Source organism: Ochotona curzoniae, unplaced genomic scaffold (genome assembly GCF_017591425.1).
Source record: "Ochotona curzoniae isolate NIBS_2020 unplaced genomic scaffold, NIBS_Ocur_1.0 contig_1, whole genome shotgun sequence".
Lineage (NCBI taxonomy): Eukaryota > Metazoa > Chordata > Mammalia > Lagomorpha > Ochotonidae > Ochotona > Ochotona curzoniae.
In genome coordinates, this window is record NW_024464918.1 from 15,273,389 (window position 1) to 15,285,576 (window position 12,188).

General features: G+C 42.4%; 1 protein-coding gene across 3 annotated transcripts in view; it reads left to right on the plus strand.

The window, feature by feature from the left end:
• Positions 1–11,902, plus strand: part of TIMD4 (T cell immunoglobulin and mucin domain containing 4) — a 34,962-nt gene extending 23,060 nt beyond the window's left edge. For 2 of the 3 annotated variants that reach the window (XM_040990980.1, XM_040991096.1), the window contains 4 exons: positions 6,839–6,900; positions 8,321–8,402; positions 10,045–10,084; positions 11,651–11,902. In XM_040990980.1, the coding sequence (XP_040846914.1) occupies positions 6,839–6,900; positions 8,321–8,402; positions 10,045–10,084; positions 11,651–11,735 (269 nt within the window). In that variant the 3' untranslated portion in view covers positions 11,736–11,902. The remainder of the gene's footprint in view (positions 1–6,838; positions 6,901–8,320; positions 8,403–10,044; positions 10,085–11,650) is intronic. The other variant, XM_040991030.1, reaches the window with a different exon arrangement.
• Positions 11,903–12,188: the final 286 nt, after the last annotated feature.

Below are 12,188 nucleotides of genomic sequence, written 5' to 3' on the forward strand. Positions count from 1 at the left end.
TTAGCTGAAAGGCAGGCTTTCTAAAGTCAAGGCACTGAGAGGACTGCGTTCCTCCTGCCTGCTTTAGGAGAGTCCATTTTGTTCGCTTTTGCAGCATCGAGAGGTCTTGGTGATCTTGTGCTCGGTCCTGTCTCCGTCTTCAGAGCCGCAGTGTCTTTCAACTCTCCCGAGCTCTCTCACTTCCTCTTTCTTGGTCTCTGTGACCTTGCTTCCCCCTGGGGATTGCATTGTGCACGAGATAATTCAGGGTAAACTTCCTGTTTCAAGATTGTTCTTTCTCTAAGATTTCTTCCACCATGGGAGGTAGCATGCTCACAATTTCCGAAGATTAAGATGTGGATAACTGCATGTTCTTATCCTGCCGACTAGAGTCTGCAAACTACATTTGATAGAATAATGACTCATTCTTCATTCTTAGGTTGGAATAATAAATATTCTGATAGAATTAATGTTCTCTTGCCAATAAAACCTTTACTTATAATTTGTCCGTATGCATATCCATGATTACGTGATCTGTATATTTTGAAATACATGGCTCCTGAAATTCTTGATAAGTTGAGATTCAGGGCCTGGTGCAGTAGCTTAGCAGCTAAAGTCCTCACCTTGCCAGGATCCCATATGGGCACCGGTTCTGGTCCTGGCAGCCCTGCTTCCCATCCAGCCTAGGAAAAGCAGTTGAGGACAGCCCAGGGACTTGGTACCCTGCGGTCTGTGTGGGAGACCCGGAAGAGGCTTCTGGCTTCTGATCGCCTCATCTCTGGCTGTCGTTGCCACTTGGGGAGTGAACTGGTGCACAGAAGATCTTCCTCTCTGTGTCTCCTTCTCTCTGTATATTTGACTTTCCAATAAAAATAAAATAAATCTTGAAAAAAGTTGAAATTCAAGTCAATAGATGTACTCTTCGCGTCACACCCGGTAGTTGACCCAGCACACTCATGAGGAGCCTGGAGTCCTTTTCAGAAATCACTGCTCTGAATAGATTCAGTGCAGATCACTGCCCTGTCCATCCCTGTTGCGGTCAGTGGGACATGCTGCTGCTATGACAGCACGCACTCCATCTCCAGGACTCCGAAGTGGTTAGGAGCCAGGCTGTGGATACTACACAGGTTCGAATTCCATTTCCACCACTCCAAACTGCCTAGCCTCCACGGCCTTGCTTCCTTCGGCTGCTTAGCATTAGGATATGCCTTCCCCAGAGGGTTGCACATGAAGCTTAAATGCTTAGCACGATGTTAGCAATAACTTGACCTTAATGGGTCACCCTTTGATTAAATGTAGCCTCCCCACAGAGACGTACCTGTTTCCCTGTTCTCAGGTTCCTCACGCCTGCTCTTTCCTGCTTTTATGCTATGCATGTAGATTTCCTTGAAAGAGTTTCCAGGGCTGCTGTAACACAGGTACAATCAACCTTGCAAATCCATGGATTCAACCAACTATGCATAGCAAATATTTGGAAAAATACACTTGCCCTGAATGTGCGTGGGGTTTTCTTGTTTTATTCTGTAAACAATACAGTAACCATTAACATAACATTTCCATTATATTTGGTGTTATGAATAATTTAATAATATTTGGAAATGAATGGGAGGAAGCACATAGGTTGCATGCAAATACCATGTCATTTCCAACAGGGAACTTGAACATCATCCGGTTTTGAAGTTTGTGTGTGTACATAAGGTGTGTGTGTGTGTGTGTGTGTGTGTGTGTGTGTGTGTGTGTGTGTGCAGTGGGATGCCCCAGAGCCAGTCCTCTGAGAATATCAAAGAAAGGATTATACCACAAATGGGAAACTGGTCACAACAGAATTTTACTGTCATGTAGTTCTGGAGCCTTCATATCTTTTTTCAATGTGTTGGCATGGCTTTGCTCATTCTGAAGGCTCTAGAAAAACATCTCCTTGACTGATTACATCCATAGAGTCAGTCGCTAAATAAGACCATAATCTGAGATTCCAGGGGGTTAAGGGCTTTTTTGATTCGGGAGGGAAGGTCGTTCCTATTTAAGCCATTACGATTCTCCTCTTGTAGTGTGGCTTTATCAGCAAGTTTTGGGTTCTCTGAAGGTACTTGTTTTGGATTCTTTGTGACTCTAAGGACCAGGGGGATACAAACACAACATAGAAGCCAATAGTCTAATCTGGTATTCTTCTTGTCACTGTTGGCATGGCTACGTTTTACAAGAAAAAAAAAATTGTTGACTTAATTCTGTACATGACCCTGTAGCCCTTTGAGGTTTCCCATTTGGGCTTTTGGCATTTTCTGAATAAAAAGGAGGGAAAAAAAAAACCCTGTGTGTGTTTGGTATCACGTTGTAGTGTTTGTGTTTGCAAAATGTCTCTCCCATTAGACAATTTCAATTTAAAATACAGATTAGCTCCGACAAACCTGACCCAAGCTGGCTTTTCCCTTTGATGGTTTCAATTTCAGGCTTATCCATCACAAATGATTGTAATACAACAGGATTTTGACAGAGCAGGGATAGAAATTTTGAATTCTTACCTGCAACTTTCAGCTCTAGGGTATAATAACAAAAAGAAAAACAACTGATAACTTTGTTATAGGATATGAAAACATTTCCTTGTTGAGTTTTCTTGCTCCCAGCCATTCAACAATCAGTTCCTTGACGAACAAATATATTCTCTAGTGCCAAATTACAAGGCTTAAAAATCCTATCATTTTTTTCCTCTTCTGCCTCAGGTACAAGGAAGTTAGGGAGTAAAGTTTAGCGATTACAAGTTCTGTTGACGAACAAATATATTCTCTAGTGCCAAATTCTGAGGCTTAAAAATCCTATCATTTTCCCCCTCTGCTTCAGGTACAAGGAAGTTGGGGAGTAAAGTTTAGTGATTACAACTTCTGTAATTATTACCTTAGATACTTATAACCATTGGGACCCCCCTTGCGGTTTCTCTCTTCTGTTTCTGTTTTTTGATGTTATTGTGTATGTGTTTTTACCTCCTTCCAGAATATCTATTTCATGCTGTGATTTTTTTAAAAAAAGATTTATTTATTTTTATTGGAAAGGCAGAGGTACAGAGAGGAAGAGAGACAGAGAGGAAGATCTTCCATCCACTTGTTCATTCCCCAAGTGACCACAACGGCTGGAGCTGAGTCAGTCCAAAGCCAGGAGCCAGGAGCAATTCTGGGTTTCCCAAGCGGGTGCAGGGTCCCAAGGCTTTGGGCCGTCCTCAACTGCCTTCCCAGGCCACAGGCAGGGAGCTGGATGGGAACGGGGCTGCCGGGATTAGAACTGGCACCTATATGGGACCCCGGGCGTGCAAGGCGAAGACTTTAACCACTGTGCTATTGCGCTGGGCCCCATACTGTGATTTTTAACACTGCTCTCACTTTTTGATCTCTTGGCAATTATTTTTTCCTTTTCCACCTCCTCTTCCCACCTTTTAATACTGATACTTCCCAAGATTGTTGTTCTCTCTGTTCAGGCAGCTCTTAGGTTTGTTGTACAACCTGAGAAGTGTAACTGCCTCGTTGGAACTGATGACTCTCAAGTCAGTGTCTCCCACTGCACCTCTTTCCTGATTTTGGTGAGGTCCATAGTGTTTGAATGCGTCCCCTGCATGTGAAGCTGTCACCTTTCCTCTTCCTCTACTGCTCCCATTCCTTGTTTTCCACTCTCCTAGCTGCTTCCTGTTCAACATGGCTGCTATGCGTTTTCTAAGATTTATGATTTTTTTGGGCCCAGTGGCGTGGCCTAGTAGCTAAAGTCTTCTCCTTGAACCCGCTGGGATCTCATATGGGCGCCGGTTCTAATCCCAGCAGCTCCACTTCCCACCCAGCTTCCTGCTTGTGGCCTGGGAAAGCAGTCGAGGACGGCCCAAAGCCTTTGAGACCCTGCACCTGTGTGGGATACCCGGAAGAAGTTCCTGGCTCCTGGCTTCGGATTGGCACAGCATTGGCCATTGCGCTCACTTGGGGAGTGAATCTTCGGATGGAAGATCTTCCTCTCTGTATATCTGATTTTCCAATAAATAAAATAAAGCTTTTTAAAAAAGATTTATGATTTTTGAAGGGTACAGAGAGAGGGAGATGTATATACATATATATGTACATATGCATATATCCGTGTGTGTGTGTGTGTGTGTGTGTGTGTGTGTGTATGAATATGGAGGCAGGGAGAGAGAGAGAGAGAGAGGAAGAAAGAGAGAAAATCTTCTGTCTGCAGGTTCACTACCCAAATGGGTACGACAGCCAGAGCTAAGCCAATCCAAAGCCAGGAGCAAGGAGCAAGGAGTTTCTTCCAGGCTTCCTATGTGGGAGCAGGACCTCAAGCACTGAATCATCCTCCGCTGCTTTCCTAGACAGATTAGCAGGGAGATGCATCAGAAGTGGAGCAGCTGGGACTCAACCTGTGACCCTTATGGTATGCTGTTGCCACAGACAGCAGCTTTACCAGCTATACCACAGTGCCAATTCTTGCCTAAGTAACTCTCACTCAGCTTTAACTCAGTTCATTCAACAAGAATGAATGGGATTCATTCAACAAGAATTTATCAAACATTAAGTATGTACCAGTGTTGGGATCCCGGTGTGGAAAAGGCAGATGGAGACTCTGTCCTCATGGAGATTGATTTTAGTGCAGTGTTCTCTGAACTACGATGTTGGGCTAAATGTCTGCTCACTGACCTTCTCTGTAACCCATGCACTCAGAACCATCACACCAGGTCTGGTAGGCTGAAGTGATATTTGCCTTATGTAAGTTTCTCAAGGATTGGGGTTATGTCGTTTTTTCCTAGGCATTCTTAGTACTGGAACAGTGTTTAGTGTTCGACAGGATCTCTGGATTGTTCTCTTGTGGAGCTCAATTAGCAGTTGTGGATAAAATTCCCCATGTCCCAATTTAAATTTCACATTTTCCCAGAAGTTGTCTGGAGTCCTCAAGGGCAGGTATGATATTCCCAGGATATACACCTATTTCATCCTCCATGTATTCCCTGAAGTTTGCACAGTTATACTCTTTTGAAATTATAAACATCATAAGTATGTGTCTCTTATCCATGCAACTATTTTCTGATAAATGGTTCCTCAGGGCATTTTGTTGTGTGATCAGCATAAAGCATATTACACAGACTTCTATGGCAAAGTCGAATGCACACCCAGACATGATATCTATGAAAGGGTGTTTCAACAGTTTGTGGAAAAATGAAATGAAAAGATAATGTACATTTCCCCTGAACTTTTTGAAGCCTCCTAGTATAGGAGGTCATCTATTGCACTATGATTATGATGAATAGGAGATTCAGTCAAACACAAGAGACAATGATGCGATTAAGAAACCCAGCACATCAGAGACTATGAGGCTGTTGTTGGTAGAACCCAGCACACCATTATATAGTAGAGTTTTATTTGGCGAGTAGAAAGAAAATGCTCTGAAATAATAATCAAAAGCACAAAGGAAAAATAATTGGAAGTCTACCCACATGGGAAAGCTGGAATGAATTCTGCATTCCTGGCTTTAGCCTGGCCCGATCCTGGTGATTTTGGGCACTTGGTGAATTAATCAGTGAATGGGATCCTGTCTCTTTGCCTGTGACATAAATAAAATGAAAAATTTGAAACAGTAAATACATTTATCAGTAACGTTGTCATTTATGATCAATATACAATGTCGTATATAGCACATGCTTGTTTGGGATCTAATTTTATATGATTGATGATATATGTTTGGTTTGTTCACACCAGCATCACCACCAACAGTGAGTAGTGTGTATTATTTCAGTATTGCTCGGTATGGCTACAGTATTGCTAAGCCACAGGAAATTTCCAGTTCCACGATAATCCTGTAAGACCACTATTGTATATGCAGTTTATTATTGACTGGAACACCACGATGCAGCGCTTTACTATATTTATTTAAAATTGATGTCTGCACTAATCTGTACATTTTATGTAGGCGAAGCCATTGCTAGCACAGTACACAGCCTATAGTAAATTAGTGAATGACTGATCAATTTTCTCATTAGATAACAAGATGACTGCATTTGGGACCAACACAAGCGTTACCAGCTGCCTCTGGCCCAGTGTTTTGCTTTATACATCTATAAAGTGGGCATGCTCCTGTGAAATAATGATAGATAACAGATTAAAACCAAATCAGGGCCTGGTGCCATGGCATATTATGTTACTCCTCCACCGACAACATCAGCAGCCCACATTAATTGGCACAGGTTTGAGTGCTAGCTGCCCCATTTCTGATCGAGCTCCCTGCTAATGTGCCTGGAAAAGCAGCCGAGAACGGCCCAAGTGCTCGGGCCCCTGCACCTACGTGGGAAGCATGGAGAAGCTCAGCTTTAGACCAGCCCAGCTCTGGCTACTGTGGCTACGTGGGAATCGAAACAACTAATGGAAAAGTGAACACAAACACGCCCTCCCCCTCTCTTTTTCCCTAACTCTGCCTTTCAAAGAATAAATATTTTTTTTAAAAAATCAAAGGACCAGTTTGTGGCGTAGTTGGTTAAGTTAATATCTGCAGTGTTGATGCAATACATGAGTGCTTGATTGAGTCCCAGGCACTCCACTTCCCATCCAGCTATTTGCTAATGTGCCTAGAAAATGAGCAAAGGAGGGCCTCCTCACCTCTCTCTGCAACTCTGCCTTTCAAATAATTAAATAAACAGTAAGTAAATAAGACAAAGAGTGTAAATGTACATAATCGTTATGAAGAAATCAAAATAAATGTACATAATCATTATTTATAAAGAAGATAGCATGAAAAACTTAAACATGTGAGCTAAAATTCCAGATGGAATTTGAAACATATGGATATGGAACTGTATTGTTTCATCAGAAATGTAACCATTTTGTTCTCTTCTTTTTCCCAGGATCTGAGATAGCAGTTCTGGATCAAAATGAGGAAAGAGTAATTGTGGATCCAAATGAAAAGGTAAAATGAAAGCAAAAACTTTAAAGTGAAGTGTGTGACATACATTTTAAAAATTGACAGTGGAGGTTTGTCGATGTAGACTAGGCAGATTAGAATATTGCTAAGTGACGATTTTATCATTTTAACTATGATAAAATAATGAAGGACTTTGTAAGCTGCTGCTGCTGGCAGACATAACATGGGTGTTACCTCTGTTTGTGCAGATGCTTTGACAGGAAACACTGAGAGAAAGCACGCATAACCCCACTGTTTGGCCCAGGATGAGTGTCATGTTAAAGAATAACATGTACTATCAATGTTCCTCTTATTTTCTGATGGTACTCTTTATTTAGTTTTAGTATTATCAAAACAATTCAGTTCTCTTTGAGTAAAAATATGAGGCAGATGGCAAGGAAAAGTGCATTATCCTCATCTTGCTTCTTCGCTGGCTCCCTCCTCTGAGGTTTGCTGTTGTCCCTTGCTGCTGTACCTGCTGCCTCTAGGCCCCTGAGTGTTGGAGAATGGGCCAGGGATGGAGGAACCGAGATGGGACGAGATGGGACGGGCCCTGCAAGATGTCTTCACGCTGCTGCCTCACAGTGGATCTTTTCAAATTTTAGATGCCAGGGCCTCTTGACATTCTAAAAGTTAAAGCTGAGTTTTTAGTAGAATCCATCAACGCATTCAGTTAAAATAAAAATAGTAAATCAATAACATGTCAACCTAATAATATCTGTTTGTAACCACTAATTACGTTTTTCAAAATAAAAAGGAATATTAGTGAGAAAAATGGCATTGCTTGATATTCCTACAAATCCCATTCATGTCTAGTCTCATAGCAGCCAGGGGAATCTGTTTTACACCATATAAGGAAGAATGATGGATGATGTCATTGCATACGTCAGAACTTCTAGGGAACTGAACTTGCATATCTTGTGAAAAAATACCAGGGAAAATAATAACCAATGTCTCATGGAAATAATTTTGATCTCATGGGCTTCCTGACCATACTTTGAGAAACATGGCAATAGGAAATTTGAAATTAAGCTTCATTTTGCCTTTAATCCTTATTTTCTCTAGGAACCTATGCCAGTCTTGAAAAGAACTGTGTAGAACTATAGAGAGCTCAAAAGATTGAGGCAGTGGGCAGGAAAAAGATTTGACAGTGGAAAACACAGTTCACAATGCATGTCCTTAATCCTGGGCCTTGCAGGAATGCCTGATGTCAAAACTTAGGCAGATGTTGACGTATGGGTAGATTCAGAGATTTGAAAAAAGAAATCTGAAAAGCAGGCTGACTTTGGTTCAGTTTTGACACATATCAGGCACAGGGTAGGGGAATTACCAGGAAGTTGCAGGTGTCTGGCAGGTGGAGGTGGGATGCAATGAGGGCGATGGGCGGTGAGTGGGTCACTCAGTCACCTTGCCTGTGTTTCTCTAGGTGAAAATGAGTCTACTGATGATCATTGCCCCTTGCGTGGGGTTTATGGTGTTGGCATTGCTTGCAGTGCTCCTTCTGCGAGGTGAGGAGGCTAGAACCTGGAGAGATGGGACCATTCAGAAGTGAGGGGGCTCTAGGCAAACCTAGGAGCAGGTTGTTTCTGTTACCTGGTCTCTTGTTCTTTCTCATGCAGAGGGAGAGGTGGCAAGCAAACTCACTCTCCATAAGGGGCTAACAGCTTTATGGATCAAACTCCTGATAGCACGCACCTTTTGGAAAAGAAAAAGGATAAGACACCTTCCTCTTGGGCACCTGTTCTAAGCCAGTCTTGATGCTATATTTTTGATGTGCTGCGAAGTCACTCTGTCCTTTTTGTTTTACTGCCATGAGTGGAAACCGCAATTATCACAGTCTCAGGGTTTGAAGAAATCTTCACTTTCTTTGGCTAACATGGCCCCAGCAAGAAAAAAACAGAAATAAACTAGCTATCAGACATTCCCTGAAAGCAAGGAGGGGACTATCTGCATGGTTTTTTGTTAAATTATCAAGCTGACTGACCTTGCAACTTAACGCCCCCCTCCAAAGTTTCATGTACTGAAAAAGGAGCCATGAGGTAGGGTCTAGTTGATTCATACTCGGTTAACACTTTTCTCTACTAGCTGGTCAGCTGTGACGACATACCATTGAAGTTCAGAAATATTTCTATAACTTCAAATGTTTACATATGTGTGTATACACACACACACATAAATATATATATATATATGTATGTATGTTTATACCCAAAATGATGGCACCTGTTGCCCTCTCATTTACAAAGCAATATGTTTCAGTCTGATAATTATTGTTTCCCTTTCCAACAACTGGAAAAACCAAAACAGGGTTTATGTTTTTCACACAAAGTATAGGCACATGACATATGCTACCATACAAAATGAAAGGAATTATTTTGCAATTATTAGCAAAAGCTGTTTGAGGGTAGTAACTTAGTAAGCTTGAGCAATGGTAGTGAAACTTGAATATTTCAACACCTAACCCACATGAAAGAAAATTTAGAACTTACTAAAAATCAAGGTTACAGTTTCAGAAAGCTATAGGTTTATGTCATTAAAAAATTTATAATCCTTGGGCCTGGCGCAGTGGCGCAAGTGGTTAAGGTCCTCGCCTTGCACGCCCGGGATCCCATATGGGCGCCGGTTCTATCCCGGCAGCCCCACTTCCCTTCCAGCTCCCTGCCTGTGGCCCGGGAAAGCAGCAGAGGACGGCCCAAAGCTTTGGGACCCTGCGCCTGCGTGGGAGACCCGGAAGAGTCTCCTGGCTTTGGACCGGCATAGCATCAGCCGTTGTGCTCACTTGGGTAGTGAATCATCGGACGGAAGATCTTCCTCTCTGTATATCCACCTTTCCAATAAAAAAATAATAAAAATAAATCTTTTTTTTAAAAAAGCTTATAATCCCAAGTGAGTACATGGATTCTAGGTAGGTCAGTGACTAAAAATGAAACAGTAAGTGCCCACAGTGTTGGAGTAACTTTGAAATTGATATGCTCTGACTGGGCCTAAAGCAGAAAGCATCTGACCTGTGCAACATAGTGGCTTTCCTTGCCAGAACCACTCCGTCATGTCTCACCTTGGGCCCATGCTTTAAAGGGAGCAGGGGCATCCCTAGTATTGCACGTGTTCTAGCACAGCAACTCTGCTCACACTATGGCCTTGTCTTTTCAGGAAAAGTCACGAAAACCAATTGTTTGCAGGAACACACAAGGTAATTCATCATGCATGACTGATTGTTGTAATGATTGTACAAGCTGTTGCAAATGATTAGCTAGCATTCAGTGGTTTAATGATTTGTGCTTGTGTGATGAAACACAGGGTTGGAGAGATATGGCATCTTAGGTGAAAAGGATGTGAGGGTTTAGCTCGCTTTGAACACTGTCTAGGTCAACAGACTGTAGAATGCAGAGGCAGGTGACAATCATAGAATTGTAGCTTGCAAAAGAAAGCGTTATGTCACTGCACTCAGTGCTTAAAATTTGTTGAACTCTGGGTGACTAGCTTTTGGAAACATTGCTTAGCTGAAGTTCATTGATAGAACTGGCAGTGTGGAAAACGAAAATATCATGCAGAATATTATCCTTAGGAGTTGGTTCTTCTACCCAATTAGACCACAGAAATAGTTGTTGTTGTTGTCTTTTATTCTTTCAAGAAAATTAAACGTTTAGATTTTATTTGTATGAGTGTCAGAAAAGATGTGTAGACAGACAAGACAGAGCTCCCACTTGCTGCTTGACTTCTCAGATGCCCACAGAGACTCAGTTTGGGCCAAGCTGAACCCAGGAGCCAAGATCTCCATTTAGCTCTCCCATGTAGATGGTAGACCCTCTAGTACTGGAGCCATGACCTTCTGCCTTGCAGGGAGCACATTAGCAGAAAGTTGGAAGCAGGGCTGGAGTAGGGCTCAGATCCAGCACTTAGCTATGATAAATGGATATCTCCATCCAGTATTTTAACAACCAAGTCGAATGCCTGCCCTGATTCCTCTTATATTTTGACTTATTTTACATTCCACAAACTTTTTTTTTTATTGTGTACCTACTGTATGCTCTGTATTGCATGGGCAGTGAACAAAATAAACCAGACAACCCCTTTGCTGCAGATAACAGGAATGTGTCCCCAGTAGATAAGGTACCTAGGTCTCAGCATGAAGCCCTGGATGCGCCCTCACTCTACAAGGGTAAGTCACAAGGCACCCCCACTAAACCCAGTGTATCCCTTTACAGTGCCCAATATTGGCTCCAGTTTATTTACCTTATGGGCTGCTGACCCCAACCATGTTGGAGAGGTCCATCCAACCTCCCACAGCATCCCCACTACAGGATGCCTGTAGCTAGAAAAAAATCTCAGGAAATGGGTTTTAGATATCTACCCTGTCCTATAGCTTTCTGAGAAAGAAATGAAAACTGTTATTGAAGGTTTTGCCTGCACTAATGAAGTCAAACATTATATATTACCAAGAAGGGAAACTGAAGCCCAACAAGATGACCTTCAGAGGATATACTTAGAGATCCTTTGGGCAAATAGATGGATTTGGTCCATGACTTTGTATTTTGCTAAGAAACTTTCATCTGATGATAACAGACCAGCAAACATTTTTTTCTCACCTGCAGCTTCCGTTTTCTTACCTATAAAGTGAGCGGCTTGGACTCAGTAGACTTTAAACTCTTTACTCTAACAGCCTCTGGTCAGTTGCACTGCAGTTTAGCAGTAAGCACTTATTTGTTTCTGGTCTCCCCCTTTTTTTTTATATCAATCTTTCTTTTTCTCTTTCCAGGATAAGCAATGCTGGAGAAACAAAAAATGGCTTCTGTGACATGCAGCAGGGAAGGGAAGACGAAGAGGGCCTTTTCACACTCTAGACTGTGGCCTTTTGTTCAACTTGAGGACAGGGCATGCACCGGAAGCCTCAGAATAAGTCTTGGAATGTTTCCATTTTTGTTTCTTAGGAAAACTTCACCTATCCCATTGCTGTCATCAACCCAACCTTCACTTTGCTTTTGCATGTGAAATGTACTTGAGAGTCACATGGTCCCTGCCCCATGCTTTCTACCGTCTCCGTGGCATTAGCATGAAGTGGTCTTTCACACTCTACCTGAATGCTTCCAGTGGTGGTGAATGCATTATTGCACCCCTTGGGAACCCCTTTAATCTCAGAGCATCACCATGCGTGTGAAACAAGCAGAATCACTTACCTGCTTGGTAGCTCCCTAGATACTGCCTGAAGACCTTCCTGCTTCTCCACGTTTCCTTGCTTCTAGAACAGTTTGTCATCCCGTCATGCCCCTGGTTGTCTTTGCCTTGTGTACCTCGGT